The sequence below is a fragment of the Dermacentor albipictus genome, unplaced genomic scaffold (assembly GCF_038994185.2).
Source record: "Dermacentor albipictus isolate Rhodes 1998 colony unplaced genomic scaffold, USDA_Dalb.pri_finalv2 scaffold_17, whole genome shotgun sequence".
In the NCBI taxonomy this organism is placed as follows: Eukaryota; Metazoa; Arthropoda; class Arachnida; order Ixodida; family Ixodidae; genus Dermacentor; species Dermacentor albipictus.
The window spans coordinates 4,204,447-4,227,621 of NW_027225571.1; the positions used below are offsets into that span (position 1 = coordinate 4,204,447).

Genomic DNA, 23,175 nt, shown 5'->3' on the forward strand with positions numbered 1-23,175 from the left:
GACAGTTTACAAGGCTCTAAAAACTTCCATGTACTTGTATCAACAGAAACATTAACAATCCTTATAAACAAGTGCTGACCCATGTCAGCAATGTGCGAGGACAGTGCCAAAAACATTACCTTTCTTTTCGATATCAAACGCCAGTAATTGTCCGATGAATTCCTTGGCTTGCCAACGAAAGAAAAACTACAGTAAAAACTTGCAGAATTGAAGCTACTCAACACTCAAGGCGTGTATATAAATATATGGAAGGAGAAAGCCCTAGCCCCACTTTGGCATCAGCCTCCATGCACTTCCCCACAGACCCTTCAGTATACAACGCTGTACATAACCGCGAATGGGGACGGGCTTACTTCCGAACTGGCGCTAGGCTCAGGAGCGACGATTACGCCGTAAGCGCTCACCGGTATTGATGCCACAATCAATAAAGAAAACGTTGACGTCATGGATAAGGTAATTTGTCAATCATATAATAGGAGATATACAGGAAATAATATTCTGCAAAAAGAAAAGAACTACTGCAGGTAACCACCAGACTGCAACAAAACAATACACCACCGCTATCCGAGATTACACGAGACGATGCGGCGACTGCGCGCAAACCACAAAAACAGGAACGCAGCCCCAATTAAAGACGACACTGAATATAATGGTGCCTTAGTTATATTTTGCAGATACCGAAGAGTGATTTGATAATGAACTTATCACTTAACGTTCAATTAGATAACGCTCCGTACTACATCCAATGTTTCCGGTTGTCATGAACCCCTACCCAAACACTCGTGTTCTCGCCGATTATCCGCTGGCTTCCACTTCCGCTATCCGATTATCAGCTGGTATTTGTTGTTGGACCGGCTTTTTTCTTCCCAGATTTAACGATGATTTCTTTAGCGTGGAAATAAAGACAGGGAATAGCCGGGAATTAATCATTTATTCGCACAGAGGAAGCGATAAATTCGTCAGAACTAAAATAAACTGAAATAAAATGTTTACAGCATGCTCTAAATATCGGTCTTAACGTCACGCGAATCACGTTTCCGTGTAGCCGTGGCTACCCTGCGCAGAGACCGTCGGAGGAATCCTGTCGGGCGTTTCTTCTCGGGTCCCTTGAGTGGAGACGGCAATGCCTCTTCATGGCTCTGAGAAGACAAGGGCAGAATCCGCATGGCATTAATTATCAAACCGCATCTCTGAGACGTCGTAAAAAAAGAAACGATTACGTAAAGCGACCGAAACGGCGACAGCGCGACTTGCGCCGCTGCTCGAGGTTACGAACATGCCGAAGGCATGAGTACCGGGGCCGTTCCCTGTGATTGCTTCCGTTAGCAGACAGTTATTTCACCTGCATCCATACGATGGTGGACACTTCACTCGCGATTAATTTTGTTGACGAGTGGCCATCGAATCACTTTGAAGACCGGAAAGAAGGTCTCGTGGGCGTGTTGGAGACCTGCAGTGAGCGTGTGATGTCGCTGCTCATCATCATACCTTGCTGGTGAAGCAGCGCACTGACAGGGACACAGTGAAGACACAGAAGACGACGACACTCGCAACTATTTTATTTCAGAACACATACTTCATATTTATATGCCTGTGCACACTCAGGTGTCAAAGAAAATCAAGACAAGAATAAAGGCATCTTTAACAAAATAATTTGTCCGCGCATACTCGGCCGTCTAAGAAAAGGCACCTATCTATCATGGTGTGTGATGCTGTCGTATTTGCTGCACCCTTAAAATTTTTTTTTTACACAATGCTTTTCCTTTAAATTACTTCCAAAAAGGCAACCTCACCATGGCTTAGATGTAAGGATGGCTGAATGATACAACCCTCTCCCCTCTTGTGAATGTGGAAGGCTTCGATTATTCCCCTGGTCAGCTGATCCTTATGGTGCGATAAAATTAGTGTCATTGTAAAGCGGGCAGCACCTATGTTGTGCCCAGTGCCCTTTAATGTGGGAATGAGTGTTTCCCCCTAGTGAATTTTTGTGTTGCAAAAAGGCTTGTGTTTACACACCGACCCGTTTGGCCGATGTATACTTTTCCACACGACATGGGCAAACAGTAGACAACGGATGACCTGCACTCGACAAATTTTTCCTTATGCTTGACCGTGCACTTAGAACCATTTACTTTTGTTTTTGTTATACCTCTACGATCCAGTCCGGCACATATTTTTCCGAGTTTCTGTTACGCTCTTTCCGATAACCATTGCGCACATAACGAATCAACTTGTAGGCTGATGTACACCGTACATGTTTTTCACATCCTGCATTCTTTAGTCTGATAACTTGGTGGCTGAATGTTTCTTTTATTTTTTCCGGGCTAGACTTGGTTAAGGCCGCCCGCCGGCACGTGAAAGCTATGCCACATTTTAAGACTTGAGTGTCCCGAATTGTAGCTAAGCAAGGGTTTTCCCGATCGTGGAGTGTATGACCAGCAAATGTGGTCCGGTGTGGTAGTTAACGGCAAATCTAAAAACTGGCGCTTGCCATTCTTTGGTAACTCAACCGTGAAATGCAGTCCTTGGCTGTTGTCCTTGAACACTTTTTAAGATCTCCTTTACTCTCATGTCCAAAACACCATGTTCGACTTAGCCAAAAAATCGTCTACAAAACGGAACACTTTTACCGCAAGGCCTTTGAGGTTTGCATCAATCGCTTTGTCAATGCTATCTAAAAAAATCGTGCTAAGAGCCGGGGCTACCTTTGAGCCTATACATATACCGGACTTTTGTCTGTACATAACATTATTCCACAGTACAAAGGTGGACTCAAGGTAAAAGGTTAGTAGGTCAAGAAAAATAATAACTGCCTAACATTGCCTAACACTCGATAATAAGGGACCATGCGGAGTGTTGCAATAGAGATATGCAGGATCTCTAAAACATGTATTGTGTACATCCACCTATAAGTTGATTCGTTATGTGCGCAATGGCTATCAGAAAGAGCGTAACAGAAAAGAGATTGACGGTAAAAAAAATTGTGTCAATACCATATGCACACAGAATTGCGCATAACTTAAAAACGTAGGTGGCAGATATGGTTTACGAGTAGTTTTTTCAGCGCCTTACAAACTCGGAAAAATATGTGCCGGACTGGCTCGTAGAGGTATAACAAACAAAAGTAAATGGTTTTGAGGGCACGGTCAAGCATAAGGAAAAATTTGTCGAGTGCAGGTCGTCCGTTGTCTACTGTTTGCTCATATCGTGTGGATAAGTGTACATCGGCCAAACGGGTCGGTGTGTAAACAAGCCTTTTGGAACACAAAAAAAAATCACTGGCGGGAAACACTAATTTCCACATTAAAGGGCACTGCTCACAACATGGGTTCTGGCCGCTTTACAATGACACTACAGTTTTATTGCACCATAAGGATCATCTGACCAGGGAAATAATCGAAGCCTTCCACATTCACAAGAGGGGAGAGGGTTGTATCAGTCAGCCCTCTGTACATCTGAGCCATGGTGAGGTTGCCTTTTTTGGAAGTAAATAAAGGAAAAGTATTGTGTAAAAATATGTTAGGGGTGCAGCAAATACGATAGGATCGCACACCACGATAGATAGGTGCCATATCTTTGACGCCCGAGTATGCGCGGAGAAGTGATTTTGTTAAAAATGCCTTTAAGCTTGGCTTGGTTCTCTTTCACGCCCGAGGGTGCGCAGGTATATACATATGAAGTATGTGTTCTGAAATAAAATAGTTGCGAGTGCAGCGAGTGTCGTCTTGTGCGTGTTCTGTGTCCGTGCGCTGCTTCACCAGCAAGGTATGATGATCAATCACAAACTAGCCTAACTTTCCACATCACTGCTCATGCCGCATGGTTCAAAATATTTTCTTTCCTTCAGCGACTGCAGATACATGCGATAATGCATGTTCCGACTCTGTATATTCGGTTTCTACCATAATGCACACAGAAAGAAGCTGTTCAGTTTAATAAAAAAAAAATCAAAAGGCAGCAGATCGGGTACGGAGATCGAAAGAAGCGTGCAACTACAAAATGCCATCAGAAATTGTACTCAGCCGCCGACAACGTAAAAGACATTACTCAGCCGTCTATAATACAGGAGTAATTGCATTAGAAACCCGTACAGAATAACAACTTCGCATATTACATGCAAATGTATGCGCATTGCACGTTACCGGAATTGGCAAGGCACCTTGGCAATGCTTATGCGACACCCTACATTACATAGAATGAAGCAGCCAACGAAGCAGTAACATCCTTAAGTTGGATTGGCATGGCACACTACATGCGCTGCTTCAGGCTTTTGTTGCCACGGGTGCTGCGTTTTGTTATTGCACCCACTGTCTATCACGCATATTAATGATAAACGCAAGATTGATGGCCCCTACAAATAAGAGAAGTCCCCAACCTCTGATCAGCGGCAACTTCCACTGCGTACTGAAATTACATTAGACGGAATTGCTCAACTCTTGTCACTACATCCAGCGCGTCAAAAGCAGACGGAGCCCAGGAACTCTACATCTGGAGTGCCTTAAATCGATGACCCTACTACAGTGGCTAATCCGCGAAATCCATAAATGCTGTGCCGTTTACGGAGACAAACGTACGGTTCGAAAGTATTAATTTTTAAACTGCTCGGGAGCCTTATATAGAAGCACTATGCTTTCATTTTCACAGACGCAGGTCGGCGCTTAAAAGGTGTATACAGTTGTCCGCTGTGAAGTGAATGAAATTTAATTGAAGTACCAATGAGCCTACTCAACTCAGAAATTACTATTCTGTACATACACAATGCGTACGAAAAGAAGGCTGTCAACAGAGAGGGAAGTGCCCCACATGAGATGCCGTAAGTAGGACTGCACGATCAGCTTTTTATTTCTCCGCACTTTTGGGTAGAAAAGATACATATGCGTAATTCTACGACATTCGGCTAACGCGGGCTGCGAGCGCTAACCACGTGCACGCACTAACACCCTCAACAGGTCACCGTGTTCAGATGGGCGTATTCTCATATAGTGGTACAAGATACCATAGAAAAAGGGCACATAGCAAGTGCAGCACTCGTTCTGCCGACTTCCATGGTGGAGGAGGGCTCGCCCTTTATACGCTTTATTAATGATGTGTTCGTTTACAAGGACACGACGAAGAGTGCAACTAGGTTCAGCCAACACTGACGGAATCGCCATGAAAGCTAAGAAACACTGCAATTTCGAGAATGTGCACGAAGATATGAAGTACACTAGTTCGCATTTTCGACGTTCTCGTGGAGTTTTAGACGACATTAATTAAGGCGGTACGACAAATTACGAGAGACAGAATATGTGGAAAGGCCGGCAGGTTAACTAGAGGTATTTTTAGTTGTTTTCCCTGCACACTTGGGAAGGGTCAGATAAAAATGAAAGGAATATGCGAGCTCAACAGCGCTCAACCATACCACCGAACAAGGGCTAGAGGAGTTGGCGACACCCGCAAAGAAGGAGGCGAATTCGCCACTGTCGTCGTCTTTCGAAGGACCCTTGTTTTTCTGACGAAAAACCTTCCCCAGGAGTCCTTGCCAGCCTTGCTTTTTCTTGAAGCCTGTTGCCGAAGCATGACCCCGGTGCGGTGAACCAGCGTCCCACTGCTCGGAGAGTGTGAAGCGTTCGTTCGGATCGCATTTCTGCTGGTTCGAGGGCTGTGACGAGTTCTGGCAAGAGAGAAAGTTGCCGTTAGCTGAAGACAAAATATTAGGAGGAATTAAATAGGAAAGTCAAAACTACAGGGGCTAGCCGTGTCACTAAATGACACAGCCAACTTAATTAGGGCTCTGTAGTGCTGTTTCAGCGTTACAACATCATTGCGAGTACATTTCAAGAACCTTGGAAGTCCCAGAGAAGTGAGTACAAGTAATATTAGAGAAAGAATGACTTCTCATCTGGAATAGGTATGAAAGAGCACCGTATAAGGCGGACTCGCCGTGTGTAGGCATGGGCATTTTTGCAACTAGCATGTGTATACCATCCGAAATATAATGAAAGGAGCGGCATCAAATAAAGCAAGGTAACTACCAATAAACCCTGGTATTCTGGAAAATATTAGGAAGCTTTCGCAGCATCTAACCGACCGAACGAGCACAGCGCGAGATGAAAGGCGAGCATACCGAAAAGAGTGCGAGAAGGAAAGCGCAGGAGGAGGATGCAGCGGAAGCATAAGGAATAAAACGGAGGAGGATGATACGGTCATAGCGTGAGAAAAGCGTAGTGGCGCGCACGGCGGGTTTTGCGGCGACGACGGCTATGAGATGGCGCCAGAGTAGCCTGCGTCGTCTGCATAGAAACAAGCGTTGCATGAGCGGCGGATCCTGTGAATCGGGCCCACGCGTCATGATTAGCGAGGCAGTCACACCACAGCTAGCTCCGTGTGCAACGTGCCGCATGGGACCTTGTCAGTGCCAGCCATTATATCGCGAAATGAACACGCATGCAGCTGCGCTCAAATTTCGCGTTATTAAGTTTCGGAATCAGTGAACTTTTTTTTTATGTATGCGTAGGCCTATGCAACCATCGACTGTCAGTTGCTGGTCAGGACGTCCTGAAAAGGTGCGATGATACGCAAGCGCCACGAATGACGCATAATTCTGCCCAAGTTTTCGTCGCATCACCGCTTCATCCGTGAAGGCCCACCTTTCCCGCCAGCGCACCGCACTGGCCTAGATAACAGCAAACGCTGAAGGTTCCCAGGCTTTTCCATCGACGTAGGATGCACATACAAGCGGGCTGCGTGCATCCGTAGTTTACTAGTCATGAAGTGCTGTGAAAATAAGTACCAGTAATATGGAGAGAGAGAGACCACGATAAAAACGTATTCTCTAATTAGGAGCGACCTTTACTACGGTTTCTGTTCACAAATCGGCCCTGCAAAATCCTGTTCACCCTTTCCATTGTTACAGTACTGTTGACGCTAAACTATTGAAAGTGAAGCTTCACTTAATTTTGTGCTGCGTGATGCCCCGCCGAGAATACAGCAACTTCGGCGACTGGGTTTGTGCAAGTTGGCATGTTCAAATGGGCATGGGAGCATCATTGAATCATATCGCCGTATGTAGGTGACAATGGGTGAACAGGTGGCCGAATACACGAGTAGAACTATACGCAACAAGTGGAGTCGGCAAAGAAAGCACCTTGGAGCAGAGAAAAGTAGAAGTGAACGAAATGGGACCACAACGTGCATTGAGTGAAGGACGGTGAGCTACACAGAAGTAATTGCATTTCAATAAACATGAAATATCCGTTCGCCAATTCACCGATTCCAACAGACGCGTGGGATCCTCCATATTGGTTATAATTTCTAAAAGCATCTTTCTTTTCGACCAGCGAGCCTCATTCAGCTGCAATGTCGAAGAGGGAAATTAACGGGAAAGGAAAGAAAGAAAAAAAGTCCAGGCGCAAGATGCATTGCGTAATTCACTGACTAAAAGTAGGGATAATTGCGTAGTGAAAGAGCCGACTAAAGTGACCGGCCTGCATGTGCATACCCCGGTGAGCTTTTAGTGCAGATAAATTTGATGCAAAGACTCACCTCATTGGCGGCTGCAGTACGAGAAGTTCGCGGCAGGGGTTTGCTCAGGGAGTAGAGCAAAGGTGGAGGCGTGGCAAGTCCAGTCCCCGAGAGCTCCAGGTGAGAATGGAAGGAGCCGGACGACAGAGACCGACTGGGAAGGGAATATTTGGCCTGAACTTCGTCCCAGGGCACAGACTCCTTGGTTACCCAGTAAGGCTGCTCGCACTGTGAAGGTGCAGGAAAAAAATAAAGCGTCCACTGTGCTCGCGACTGCGAATCATGAAAATAAGCCGTCGCATTGTAGTTGCCACGTGTTATCGTAGATGCAGAGGGTGTTTCAGAAGATACAATTGAAGTTATGAAATAGGCTATTTCCTCCGATATTGTGAATTTCAATTAGTAGGTTTTTTTGGCGGTATTTTTTTAAATTTGACTACTACCATAGTGCTTGTACACTTCTAGTGCGCCTAACGATATAGAAATTACGTTCAGTAAGACATCGTGAGGCTTATAGCGCGTTAAAAAGACAAGGACGAAAGTGAGACGTGACACATACAGCCGCTATTTTTTTTTTAGCACCTGTATGTGGCACGCCTCACTTTCGTCCTTCTCTTTTTAACGCGCTATAAGCCTCACGATGTCTTACCAATAAGCCCAAATCACTGCTGTTCAGGAAGAGGAAGCGAGTGCATTCAACGCGTCCAACAAGGAAGACCGCGGCTGCACAAGACAATTCGCTCACGTTTCCGTAGCGCGTCAAGACGAAAACTATGACACATGGATGACTACCAGGAGCATGACAGTTGCACTTTTAAACCTAACTTGCCTAATTAGCGCCTCGAAAATCACCAGCTTTAGCTTTTTGCAAGGCTGGATACGAGTACGAACACTTTGTATCTCGAGAATTGAAGGATGTTTTCAAATAAATCGAGGAATTCTTTAAGTTGAAAAGATTGTACGTAAGAAATAATAGAAACTATACAAACTCGAGCAATATTGAAAGGTATTTTGCCATGGCAAAAGGAAGTAAAAGTTATCCGAAACACCTTGTAAATTGTAGACTAACGTGCTGCCATATAAAGTACCCTGAAGAAAGCGAACGTATTCAGAGAGTAGACAGCACATGGGCAAAGTTTTCAAATCAAGCACAATGCGTCTATGCTACTTTAAGTACCCAAGCGACAAAGCACCTAAATATTGAGCACGCTTTTGAGTATACAGCAGAGCGTGAAACTCGTTCTTGGTATAGCGTTGGTGGCGATGGAGTACGCTGATTAAGATTGACAAAGGGTCGTTTACCGCCTTCCGAACTTCTTCCCTCGCTCTCCCGGAAGTGCAGAGCTACAGAACGGAATCGCTGGCAGATCAGTCGCTTTTGTAGACAGCCAATAGCTGAAAGCCAACTGAAGGAAGAGCTCATGGCAATGAGCCGACAGCAACGGGCGAAGTCCACTATCAAATCTCAACAAAATACAAGAGCGAAGCGAATGAGTCTGCATAAATATCTAGAAACTCGAGTAAATGTAGGAAAGACAAGGATACTACGCACAAAACAAAATTATTGCACAGCGCAAAAATGCAGGAGGTTGTCGAGTGCTATACAATGCAAGTGCGAGTGTTCGATCCAATGTGGTATACAAGTACCCGAGGGCTGGTTACACGGACGAGCCAGAAATAAACAATTACGTTGTCTGCAGACATTAACTGACAAGGGCACATGACTCGTTAAGAGCAGCACCGGTGCTCGTGAAAACCATCACCGTCGATTGTTTTCGAAACATCCTCAAGAATCACTTATTCGTGAGGAACGGTCATACTCATCATAAAGCGCCCTTGAGGTTACGTGGATGCAAAAAAAAGAAGAAAGAAATCCAAGGAAATTAGTAGTACACTGAGCGAGAACTTACCACACCTGCTGGTGGAATCGATAATCGAAATGGCTCATGAAAGCTGCACGGAGCTACTATCGACCACCTTTATATGAAACAATAGATGAAAAAGTGTGCCAGAACATTTTCACCAACGCACCGATTCCTTGAGTCATCGTTAATATACCCGGCAAACATTCTGCACTTTGAATGAGGCTTCACGGATATATACCACCTGTAAAGCAGTCGTATTTGAACCAGGCTGATGGTGGAATGGAAGCCATCACATATAGCTGTACACCAGCAAACGTTTATACCGTTTGGGTTGTATTTTCCCTCAAACAACAATCACCACCTGTCTTCCCCACATTATTTTAACGCTACGAGCCCGGTACTGCCTAGTAACGAACGGCTTGCGCGTTATCGGCTTTACACAGCATTCTCTACAGGAAGGTAGCGAGCGCCGAGTTTTCAAGAGAGGAAACGCAAGCAAGGCAGATCACTTATCGTTGTGGGACAAGAGAAGCCCCAAAAGGGGTAAACTTTTTTTTAGAGAGTAAACTATAGATTGCGATGCCCAATGATTATAAATGCAGTTCGCATCTTCGATATTCATCCTCAATGGTGATCGACGCTCGAGTACACGATACTTATGCGCACGTACCCTCATCTGCTGCACATACTCCCACAGACGCAACTTCTCAGTGGTGGCGATCGTCTTTCCCCTGCGTTCTGCTAGCTTGTCGATCTGGTCGAAAGAGAACTCGAGGAGCTCCTCCATGTCGACTTCCTCGTCTGCAGACAAGCAGTGAACAGATGGACTGAGTGAAAACAATTGTATGTAAATACACCTTGCGGGCGCAACACAAGCATTGTGTAAGAGGCGGGGGGTCAAATACAAGTCTATCAAAATTAGGTAAAGAGGAAAAATACATAACCGCAAGTACAGTCACATAACGGAAAATTACAGCTTCCGTCAATCCTGTCCAGAACACTGACGCAAAGAAGCGGCATTATCACAACGGCTGCCATGTTACAGGTGCAATCATGCGATTTGTGATTCTACCCGAATTATGATTGTACCAGCCTGGTCCGGTCTTTGCCCCATGCATTGGAGGCACGTTGAGGATCCCCTCCTCTGATAGTCCAGATTAATCCGGAGTCCCCCCAACAAAGCGTGCCTCATAATTAGGTCGTGGTTTTGGCACATGATACCTCAGAATTCAACGAAACAGCATATACCGGGTGTCGCAGATAACTTGGACCAAGATTTTTTTTTCAAAACCAAAAGCGCTAAAGAAATTGTACCGACTGCATATTAGCAGTAGTCATGTGTACTGAGCAGTATTGTTTTAGTCACTGAATATTGTTTTTATCTGGTCTACTCATTATTACTGGAACCTAACATGTCAATTCTGAAGTCGTAGAACTCACCAGATAACCGCGGATGCATGCATTGCCTGCTTGCGAAAACTTGCCTGGTTGACTTTGCCAATAACGAAATCCCGCAAAATATGAAAAAAATCGGCTCTGATCCACGCTGCAGTGAAGGTGGTCGGCAAGCAATGCTGTGGTAGAATTGGAGTTTTAGAAGTGCGGCCCCAAGAAGACAGCGAGCCCCAACGCAACATGCGCAGAACGCAAGGCATGCAGACTTGGGACATTGAGTTCAGGTCAACCCAAAAAACTTTCGAGGGTCCTCAATCCGCCTTCGGGGGCTCGAGCGGGCTACGAGCAGGCGCGTGATAGCCAAGAAAAGCATACGAGCCTGTTACGGCTGGCCAGCGGGGGTGGTGACCTACTGCTCTCTCCGGCCCCGCCGCGACGAAGCGTTTCATGAAGCCAACAATACGCCCTCTTTGGACAGCTCTACGCCGCCAGTAAGGCTAGACACGTTTGGCAGACCGAGTATTGTTAGCTGGTTCACTGTCGCCTTCACGGACCAATTGGAGGAGGAAGATTCCCGGAAAAGGGTGTCCTACGTCGCTCCCCCTGGGACTGCGATCGTTGGATATACGCGCCAGTTTGAGTCACTCGAGGCCCCACTCCGAGGCCCCACTCCGTTCGGACGAGGCCCCACTCCGTTCGGTGTCGTCAGTGAAACAAGTGCGGAAGTGAGCCCTCGCACTCAAAGGCGGATCCTTCGACGGCTGAACGCTCCGATTCGCCGAAGGTTGGACGGCACAGAGGAAAGAGGGTTTAAGCAGCCATTTTCGGCTCTTCGGTGTGCTTCGTTTTCAGCCATGCTAGACTTATGAAATGTAAGGCTCTCCGCCCTTTATGTAGATATTGTAAATAAATCCCGCGCTCCTCGTTCTCGATAATAACAGATTCCCCTCTTCAACAACGTCCTTAGCGTAGGCGAGTCGGACGACGGCATGGGCCAGCTACCATGCCCGACCCGAACTCTTACAAGCCGCAGCTACAGAAACCTCGTATGGCTCAGTCAAGTTGGTTGCACAGAAAATTGGCCATGTTCCGGGCGAAATTCAGCCTTTGAGGAAAAGACTCAGGCCAACGCAAGACGCCAGCTGCACTCGGGTCAGCATCCTCTGACTGCACCCCCCCCCCCTCTTTCCCGTATTGGCTTAAAAGCAGAAGCAAGTCGCGCTGTTCTCGCGCTGCTCTTCTGGCGTGCTAACTGTGCGTGGCTTTTGCAAAGCGCTATATCCGAACACAAAAAGCAGTTGCTAGGCGGGTTTTTGCACAAGTTTTTTACATGTTGCTTGCCTGCAACGCCAGCTCATGCAACCATAATAGTTACCGGGAAGCGCTTGCGGCGAACGGTAGCCTTGAAGGGAAGTTTCTAGTTTTCTTGAACAACGAAGCTGCATACCTCTGCTGTCGAAGGAAATCTTCATGTCGTTGGCGTGGTAGGGAAAAAACCCCATAGGGGGGCCGATCCCTAAGAAAGTCCAATGCCGGGCCGACCCGCGGTGGAGGTGCAGTTCGCCATGAAGGGGCCAACATACAATGTTTCGGTGAACATCCTTCACAGAGTGGAAAGGCACGGAGTTTTCGTTTTTTTTTTTAATGCGGAAGTATTATACGTCCGGTGAAGCGGAAAATCTGGCGATCATGCGGCGTTAACATCCGACGGTACCTAAACCCACGTGACGAAGTGATGATCTCACATCCCTGGCGATGGATCTGCTACGGCTCCAACTGCGAAATCCCACGGCGAAATAGAGGGAAATAAAGTTGGAATAAGTTAATGTAAGGTGACTGAAGGTGGAGTAAAATGAATTAAGGCGAAATAAAGTGGATTAAGGTTGTACAAATTAGAGCAAGATGAATTAACGTAGATCAATAGAGAGGTGAAGGACACGTGACAATGACGTCGCGAATCATGGACGTAACGAATTCGACAGGCAACAATGCTTTTGCACTCAAATCATGCAATACGCAATGACAATTTGTTCCTTTCCGTCAGGCGAGCGCCACCGCTAACACGGAAGAATGGATGGATGTTTGGAGCGTCCACATTGGAACAGGGTGGTGCGTTGCGCCACCAAGTTCTTGCTATACTGCCTAATGACCTAACCAAGTTAAAGAAAAAGCCCGCGATGAAGTCCCATAACCAAGTTTTTTTACCCCCTAGTGTGAACTTTGTCTTTGAACGTCTCCGTTTTGTCGTTTCCCTACTTTTATTCCACCAATCTTCCAATCGCCTCTTACGAATCTCTATTGCGGACATGTTTACTTTCCCCCTTCTCTGGCCTTAACACAAGAGCTTCAAGGAGTCCAGTGATGCCTAAATTGACCGCTTGGCAAATAACTTCACATTCGAATAAAACATGCTCCATCGTTTCCCTAACTTTACCGCAGCAAGCACATGCCCCCTTACATCTCGCTTTATAGATCCGCGTTCTACGGCATCCTAATATCGCTTCGAAAACTAATGAGCTTCCTATTGAGTAATCATAAATGGTTTCTTTCCTGATTTAGTCAGTTCTTAAGTAGTTACTCATGGCAGGTCGTTTTTACACTGCGGCCACCCACGAGATTATTTAAGCCTCCCCGACTTTCCGCTTGACGTTCTTTGTTGCTGTGTTACTCGCCCTACAGGCCGCAAACTTGCTGGCAAGCTTCCTCGTTCTTTTCCTCCACTGTGAATCAATGGTTTTCCTGCACAAATACCTGAACACTCTCCCAGCCCATTTACTTTCTTCCATAGTTCTCAGTCGTTCATTATAAATTTTACTGTACGCTTCCCTCCCTTCAAAACTTCTCCAGCCCATATCACCCGGCACAGTTTCATTTGTAGTCTTCCCGTGAGCGCCCAATGCGAGGCGTCCCACTTACCTTTGATTGCGATCGAGTCCCGATAGTACGCCTGATTTCAAAATACGAACAACCGTATTACCAAAAGCGAGTCCTGGAACCATTATACCTTTCCGCATACCCCGGAGCACCTCGTAGCTATGGTATCCCCAAGGCACTCTGCGCTTCATTATGGCTGCATTTCTCTTCCCCTTTACTGTTTTATTTCTTTGTTTCCATATGTTTATTGCCTTCGTTTATCCATATATCAAGATAATTATATTCTTTTACCCGAGGTATTTCCTGGCCCTGTAATGCCACTGTCTGTTCACCGTTTTCATTGAACACCATAACGACCGATTTTGTAACGCTACATTTCAAACCGCGATTCTCGCCTTCCTGTCCACAGATCAGCGAGACGTTGCAAACGACTTTGCTTGTTAGCTATAGCAACACAATGTCGCCCGCATAAAATAAACCTGGATGCTGCTGCTCTACTAATGTACCCGCCCGTTTTTCTATAAAAGACGAAACCCGATATTATTTCCTTGTAGCGCCCTCTCCGTCCTCACCATGTACATCATTAACAACAGTGAGGATAAAGGGCACGCCTGCCCAAGTCCGCGGAGGCGACGTCATCCAGTGCTACTCCAAGTAAACCAGTGGCGCGTGCCTTCCTCTGTGTTTAGTATAGCTTACAGTGGATCCGTTAGAAGCGCGCTGGGTTTTTCTTAACGTCCGCAGCTGCACCGTTCTGGAGGAGAGAACCGAGAGAGTGAATTTTCCAGAGCTCTTGTACTTCAAAAATCTTGGTCCAAGTTATCTGGGACGCCCGGTATACACATTGTGCTAACGCTTTCCGCAGTTGAAAGTAGCACCAGAATAGCCTAGCGAACGAGGGGTAGGGGGAGAAATAAAATAGAAGGGATGCGCTAGACGTCTCGCACCTCCGATCGCGTTTCAAAAGGCTACAGGGGCAGATCTGAAAAAGTTGAAGTACGCGGGTTTCGCATGAAACGGCATGTTCGCGATCGAGACGCCGAAGCGCGAACAAGCCGAAACTCCAAAATGCCCGGTGCGCAACATCCACATGAATGAGAAAGTATGCGTGTCGTGGGTTATGAACGAGTCACTTTGTTTCGCTTGTGGCCGGCGTCGGCGACACTGTGGTAATAAACGAAAGGGTCGCAGCATCCTCTGGCCGGTCGAAGGTGCCAACGGCGCGGCACCGATGCCACGTGAGGCAGTTCGGAAGTCGGGATTCTCCGCTAGCGTGGTCGTCTGCTAAAGTTCCTGCCAGAGCCCTGCACGGCATCAGGCTTGGCATAAACGTGGCAGCTCCATGTCCATGTGGCCTGGTATCAGCGCACTCCTTTACGAAGTAGCTTCTCCGAGCTTACAAAGGCAAGTACGAGGCATGTAGCGCGTCTCACAGTTCGTGTGTGCACGGAACGAGTCGAAGGTGTCATGAAGTTATTTAGGGAGCACGCAGCTACTGTACGATCAAACCACGAGCCTCTCAGTCTGAACGCGAACAGTGAAAGATCGTCGTTAACGCTGAAGCGATATGCGCCAGCCATACGAGTGTCAAGTCATATAGCTTACACGCCACAGAGTTTCACAGACACTGAACAAAACTCATCGTTGCTACAGGACAGACGCAAATATCTACGGGATCCTAAACACGTATTTCACTTGGTCTTGGGCAAATGGGGAAAATTATCAAGGTGTACAACAATGTTAAATAGAATTACACATGAAAGACTGAAAAAGTTCATGAGCCATTCCACTCCGAATGGCTGATGGCCAGCGAAGCATGCTTAGCGCACGACCCAGAGGTGACCCAGAATATTGAACAAAGGAACGAACATATTGTCCCAGATAATCTGTAGTCAACGTGGTTGTACGAGTATACAAACGCATTCGCGTTACACGTTACTAGAAGAAGAAGAAGAAGAAGAAACTTTAGTAAAGAATAGTCCGGCAGTTCTTGATGTGGTGGCCTCAGGTGACGGCTCGAAGTTCTTGGACTCGAGCGGCATCTTCGGCTTGCCGGACGGCCCAGAGCTGGTCTGCCAGCTCTGAACTTCTGATAGCCGCCTCCCAGCGGCGGCGACGCCTACGGAGAAGGTCCCCGGCGGCTCCCGCATCCGGGGCGGCGTCGGGAAGAACGGAGCTCGAGCCTTCTACTCTGGCAACAGCCGCGATTATGGACGCGTCGCCAACGGAGCTGCTTTGATTACCGTTGTTGCCGGTACACTCCCAGAGCATGTGTCGCAGCGTTGCTCGGCGTCCGCATGTTTTACACGCGTTACTAAATGTGTCCGTCACGTAAGACGATGAATGGCTCATACCACCTCAAGGAATGGTGCATAGCCCCAACGCCGCCTCCCCATTACGACGACAAACGAGAAGTCAAATTCCACGCTGGAATTATCCGGCAACAGAGCCACCTCTGGAAGACGTGGCGCTAGCGCGCGTTTACGCGGTAATATGTGCGAGCCCTTTTTGAAGAAGTTGTGCCAAACATTTTATTTATATCATCTGTTCCTACCCTTGCGCCTGGGAATTCTTTGGGTCCCTCGTGTGACAAGACTAGTTCAAGGGCACGTTACAGGTCCCCGACCCCACAAGGCTATGTGCCATTGAGCTTGGACCCGTTTGCACTACCAGGGTCGGCCCAAATTTTTTTTTCAACTTTGGCACATTTTTTTCCCGATTGCCATATATACAGCTGCTCTGTAAAAGGCATAGTGAGCGCCACGAAGGACAGTGCTGAATATATACGCGACGTACTTCCTCTTTAACGCTTCATTTCTTTGGCCGCGATACAGTTCAGATATCCACCGACAGGAGACAACTACCGTGCCCGAGTATAACTACTTAGACCTTCCTAAAACCACCGCGTGCAAGGCAGCAGATGCAAGTTAAGGCTCAATGTCAGCGCAATTGAGCTCAATCGACGCCTTAAAATTTACCTATCGCGAGATAAGGACAGAACAGGGCGAAATGCTGTACACCGCGTTTCGTGTGGGCCGACCCAGGTGATGGTCTCATTACAGCCAAGGACCATAATTAGACGACTGCCACGAGGCAACCTCACCCAGTTATCCGCGCCTATCCTGAAGTCAACGCAGCGTTGACTGATGGGTCCAGAAAACGCCCCTCTACCTGCAGCTGACAACCTGAACTAATGATGAAAAGGGCCAACGTCGAATGCTACCGTGAGAATGGCTTCGTCCTCTTATGCCCAGAATGCCGCTTGCTTGCTAAATATGCCTCCGCATAATTACCACCATCGGAGGCGGAGTGCGGCTGAATGATGTGACGTCATGGGCGGGATATAGCGACCGATTTGACGATTGCGATCGTCCGGGATACATGCCACCAGATTCTCTCGTCTAGTCACCTAGTAAAGTCGACGATATTAAAAGCGGGCACCTTTCTTGCAGCAAGGCGGGCAACCGTGCCCCGATGTGAACTCTGACGTTTAGTATTCTCGTACAAGTGGGCTTGCTAATCTGGAGCCAGTGTAAATCAAACGTTTTTCCTTCAATCCTACACTAGACGTACTCGTCGATGGGCTCGGTGGATGCCTGGCCCAAACGCCACCTCGAGCCGCAACAGGGTGAAGCGCGTCGGATTTTACATACGACTCGAGCGTTCCAGCGTAATCCCTGGCGCCCGCGTGCGTTCCAGAAAGTAATACACAATTCATGTCGCGCATACCATTTGATGACAAAGTTCGGCGAGAACATAAAATCGACTATAACATTCGAGTAAGTTGCAATCGTGCGGGCGCGTCTCCCGCTGAGCGGTAACATTAATTTGTTATAGCCGGGGAAATGCAATCCATGAGGAAAGGATAAATAAGTACACGTGCCAACAAGCGGAATATGTCACGCTGTTTGTATCCTGAAGATCTGTGTAGTCCCGGTTCCGAAAATGTGGTCTATTAAAGGGAAACTAAAGGTTAATATTAAGTCAACGTGAACTTGAAATACCATCCCAGAAACCTCGAAACTCTTGTTTCGTGCGAAGAAGAGACTTATTTTAAGAGAAAATGCGTTCTGAAGCGTCCGCGTATCTCTAGCGCAGTTCAAATCACCCGCCCTCCGATCGAGGAGTATTGACATCATGGTCTCGTAGTGACGTTGCGCCCTCAGTGAGTAACACGGCTCCCGCAGACGGCGCTACGGCTTTTCTGCACAAAACGCAAACGCGAGGCCAAAAACAGAGCCAAGACAGAGCCTACAGCAGCGAGAAAGCGGCACTATAGTGGCTAGCGGAAGGGAAAGCGCACCACAATAAGCTGGTTCTTTATTTTATAACGCCAACTTCGAGGCTCGTTGCAATGGATGACCCTGACAACGACACATTAGCTCGTGATGCTGGGCTCGAGTTCAGCGATTTAAGCACTGATGAACGTGACCTGATGTTCATGGCTCGCGCTGCCGGCGTCGTCGTCGTAGTAGTAGTACGCGACGGCCTGCTTTGAAAGGCACTTCACGCGACTTCAGTAAGTCGGCGTTGAACTCGTAATCCTCTGGGCGGAAGTGCAGCGAGCACACTACGTGATTTTTCGGCTCTTTACCAGCGTGCTGTGGCAGAGGTACGGCACTTAACCACTTCGAACGGAGAGGTTCACTCGTTGGCACAGAGTGATAAGTAACGTTGGATTCGCCGCTGCAACTGCCCTTGGCCAAGTTCCGCGGACGGTTCGCGCATCCCACGACATCGCATGGACGTGGCATTCTCGCTGCTTGTTCCAAATGCAAGTTTCGCGAGCCAGCAGGACCACCGCAGCACGACGCGATAAAGCAACAACTGAAACTCCAAAGCGCGCGCGGCGCAAAGTCGAGCGAAAACGAAACCTTTGGATCACCCATATTACTCAAGGGTAACGTCAAAATGTTATTTTTTTTCTTAGAATCGAATAGAAGTAGACAAATAGCATTTTCTTCCGTCTTATAATCTAATGAAATGATCTTTTTAATACGAGTAGTTGAGTACTAGTGACAAATTATGATGAGTGCTTTCGTCATCGGGCTAGTAACGGAATGTCGCTGGGGGGTGTCAAATCGTGTCATGCATTTACCTCGATTTCTCGGTTACTAAAGCTCTGTTCGCGATTATATTGACGCCTTAGACATTCTAGACCATTAATTTATCCCTTTAACTCGACTTTCTGGTAATCTTTAATGTTCCTTTAACAAATGCAGAATAAGGTTTAACCCATTAAGGACCAGCGTGACCATATGGTCACGTTAGTCTGCACAGTGGATTTCAATTAATTAAAATTAACAAAACGGCACCAAAATCGCCATTGACATGCCGATTGACAGATTAGAGTTTCCTTAATGGATACCAAGTGTCAGCAGCTGTCAGTCTTTTTGTGGGAGCCCCTCGCAAATGCAGGAATAAGTGTTGCTCTGCGAGTAGCGTTGCCATGCATCGCTCCAAGGGGTAAGTGCGTTTTTTTTTACTACTTGTTTAAGCAATAGTCAAATATCCTCACCTCCGTATTGCTCTTTGAATATGTGACCTTCTGTGAGCATTTGTGAAAGAATAATGTTTGATTTATCCATGAACGTGCGTGTTATCTTGCGCGTTGCCATATGGTCACGCTAGGCCTTTAGGCTACCTAACTTTTTATGTTTTTTAACTGCATTCTCATCTCGTGCAGGGCTGCTGGCGCGTTCGCACAGTGGTTATTTCTTATTTTATTGTCGGAATAGGTTGATGTGGGAAGAAATAGCGAAGCAGTCATTGAGGAACATGACGACGTGTCAGTGGTTTATATCGAGCCGCCAGAGGCTAGCACCTATTCGGATGAAAACTCGGCCGATGAAGGCTCAGGTGGGCTCATTGACATTCTAAGCAGGTGGTAGCTATTAGCCAGCGCTGAAACTGTTTTCTCTGACGGACGCCGCATTGGTGGATGCGACTCGGACGATGACGACCCCGGCGAGCAAGGTGACAGAATATCAGAGGTTTCTTCTTCTGTAGTTGATGCGGCCATTCCGGCAAAATTATCCACTGCTTCTAAGTGGACGAAGGGTGATCTCCAGACAAGCCTTAGCATATTTCCCGACCCAAACTTTGCTGCGCACAGGGACTTTTCACTTGTTGAGTTGTTCGATCTTTTTGACAATACCGTACTCGATAGGGCAAGTACTCGTATGGTGAGAAGAAGCGAATCAAGGTGACCCATCCGAACACTGTTGCTAAGTACAAGATTTATAGGCGGTACGGACCAGATGGATGCAAATGCAGGCGCCTATAGGATTGCAATCTGTTGCAAAAAGTGGTGGTGGCCGATTTTCACTTCACTTTGCGATGTATCTATCAGCAACGCTTAGGCGCTAATTTGTAGCACAGGGTTTAACGTCACGCAGGTGGAATTCCGCAGGCAAATTGCAGAAAGCTACCTGATGCGATGGAACAATAAGCCTAGAGGACCTGATCAACGCAGAATACCAAAGACTGGCGATGTCCTGACTGGTACACGGTATGACCAAGTGGCCCACTTTGGTGCACCAATACCTAATGGCAAGAGGTGGAGGTGTCCATGAGATAATTGCAACCGCGCGGCGCACACATATGACGTCCGCATGTGTATTCGATTATTTATATCATATCACACTAAATAAGTGCTCGACTATTCGTTATATATGTTTTTTGTGATGTTTCATGGCTTGAAATAAATGTTTTTAACTTCGCGTATTTCGCTGTAGCGTAAGGGCCCAGTGTGACCATATGGTCACGGGCTATATTTCAAAAACTAATTAGGCAGGAGTAATAATTTCTTGCATGTGAATTATTAGTATAAATGTAAGTTAAGGTATGATACTTATTTCAAGATAGCAAAAAAATAAAGAAACCGGTCCCTAATGGGTTAAACCGCGATGCGCTGATCAGTTCAAATACGAAGCATCCTTCTAGTCCAGGGACTTCATGACGGGCGAGCCTAGTGCGGTTTTGGTGAGCCGATCCCAGTGATACTGCAGCCTGAAATTATGTGCCACAGTAGCGACTAGGCATGTGCCACTGGGTTTGAGTTGGCTTGCAATGTTCTGTTGCGATTGCAAACGTTCCGTATTATAAACATGAACAATACAGCTGTGCATAACATATATCTGCATAAGATATATCAATCTGCACATCTATATATATCATATCTATATATATCAATGTGAAATCAATATCTGCATAACATATCAATATACCTGTGCATAACAATTGCCTACAGAACAGTTACATTAGGCATATACAACACTTCTCCACAAATAATGAATGCTTCGCATTATGTAAATGGCAACCACAGTTCAGCCTACCGTTTGCTTTTCTGCGTATTATCAAAACACGCTCATGCATGAAAAAAAAATGAATAAAAAAGGCATTAGCACACGCGAGGTATTGTAAAAGAGGCAGAGGCGACGATTGCGAATACTTGAAGCTGCGTGGCTTCGCTAGTCGTGGCAGTGCGCGATGGGGAGTGGCACAATACAAACGCACGGCGCTAGCACTGGTGAAGCTAACAGCGTAGCAGACGGCAGTAAGCCGAGTACAATCTTTGGTGGATGACACACACGCACACACACGCACGCACGCACACACCACGACGGGACGAGAAAACCGAGGCATGTTACTGTGCCGTGATCGCGGTGCACCAGTCATGGACTATAGTGAAAAATGATTTTGTCCATTAAGTAGAAACGCATTACAATGCCCATTATTATTTCTCTGCATTGCTAAGCTGACTGCAAACGAAGGCATGCGTACAAGGGGATGCTCCGGCCCGTCCAAAGAAGCGGCGAAACGTTGATAATCCGCGAGGAGTGATAGCCGAGAACGTGAAAGCAACCGGAGAACTCGCGAACCGCGACTGAGCTTGAGCGCTGTACGAGACGGCGCAACGTCGACAAAGCCACGCGTTCATCTGTTCATAAATGCAGTTCTATACACGGGACATCACCTGCGTGGGATTCTTGGTGACTACGGGTTTCCGCTGCTGGGAACGAAGTCGTGGATTCGATTACCAACCGCATTCCGATGGGGCGGAGTGAAAGAAGATTCGTGCCGAGGACGCAGGCTAATAAAAGTCTTGGAGGGAAAATAAAATGCAATCCCGTTCTTGCGAGCATGCGCAGTGCGCATGCTCATGCGCATGCGCAGTGCCATGTCTCGACGACTAATTTCGCTTGTCAAAAGCAGCAAAGAATGCAGTTGCGTACGCGCCCGTAGATATCAAGTTCGTCCCCAGACGTGCTGTTGGGAAGCTAATGTCACGCGCCCACGTTGGCACTTTATTGCTTTACACTGCGGTTCATTTTGTTTTCCGTCGATTCTGTTTTTGGTTGAAAGTGTTAAATTACAATGACAAATGTAAATTTCCGTTTCAATTGTTGACTTCCTTTTAAGTATTTTTTGATATGAGCGAATCTTCAATGTGATTTAAAAAAAAAAATAAACTGTCCATAGTGTTTAAGTACACCCATATTGTATAGAATGTATGATGTAGGCTGTATGCGTGTACTCTTTGTAACACCGCTTCTCTTTTGTTACCAGCTCTCTGCTGTACTGCTGCAGACTGCTCCTTTTGTTACGGGGGCAGAGACCTCGTCAGGCAATCATGCCTTTAGTCTCTGCCACCCGCAGGATGATGTGATTTTCCTGCAAATAAAAACTGACTGACTGACTGACTGACTGACACTGTACTAGTCGACACAGAACAGCAACACTTATGCTACGACCTTCACTCTGTTGGCATGTAAGCTTGAAATGATACCAGTTAACAGGTACTAAGAGGCAACACTAACAGGCAGAGACTACGACACAATCTGGTAAATACGTTTATATTACCGAAACATTCGAAGGCATTTTGTTGACTTCACAGAAAGATGGTACGAACACACTAAAAGCCAGCAGAATTGTTTTCGCGATTCTCAGTTGCTTCGCCAAGTTCGCCATAGCGTTTGCGCCCGAAAACTGCTCAGTTTGTTATGAGAGACACCGCTGTGCAAGATTCCGAATTAATATTGGCACCTAGCGGATCTTTACTGAACGCCTAAACCTTAGTTCACGAGTGCTCTTCCCTACATGCGGCAGCCGAAGTTAGTAAGCACCAGCATTACCACTTTGCACGCTATTTACCTATCTTCTTCCCTCATTTTAAGCTCGTCGTCAGGGTGTAATATTAGGCCGGAAAGGGTAAGAAAAGTCACAGTCAGCTCGTTTACCCGCCCAGGTAATCAATAGACAACCTCTACAATTTGCTTGCCTTCCAGATTTTCGATTTCGGTAGCAAGGACAAGACGGCACGCTATTACGGAAAGCCCCTTGTTACGCTTACCCCATAGCACCTCCAGGACGTTCTCGTCGACGCTGTAACACGACAAAGACCGAACCGAATCGGCGCGGGCAGGGGCGTTCCTGCCCTTTGGCTCCGATGAGGCTTGCATCGATGATTCCATACCTATGCGCGTGACCGCCTTTAGTCAATTACCTTAGTCAAACTGCGTGGGAACACGAGAGC

At 46.9% G+C, this 23,175-nt stretch overlaps 1 protein-coding gene across 2 annotated transcripts; it reads right to left on the reverse strand.

Moving 5' to 3' along the window:
* Nucleotides 1-914: 914 nt before the first annotated feature.
* Nucleotides 915-23,175, reverse strand: LOC139052000 (uncharacterized). 2 transcript variants are annotated; one of them, XM_070529066.1, is made up of 5 exons: nt 22,993-23,175; nt 10,039-10,169; nt 7,525-7,731; nt 5,402-5,653; nt 915-1,139 (listed from the first exon to the last, which is right to left on the reverse strand). In XM_070529066.1, the coding sequence occupies exons 1-5, from the start codon at nt 23,111-23,113 to the stop codon at nt 1,002-1,004; spliced, it is 849 nt and encodes a 282-aa protein (XP_070385167.1). In that variant the 5' UTR covers nt 23,114-23,175; the 3' UTR covers nt 915-1,001. The 2 variants fall into 2 exon arrangements, with proteins under 2 accessions (XP_070385167.1, XP_070385168.1); XM_070529067.1 differs by lacking the exon at nt 5,402-5,653 and having other exon boundaries at nt 22,993-23,174.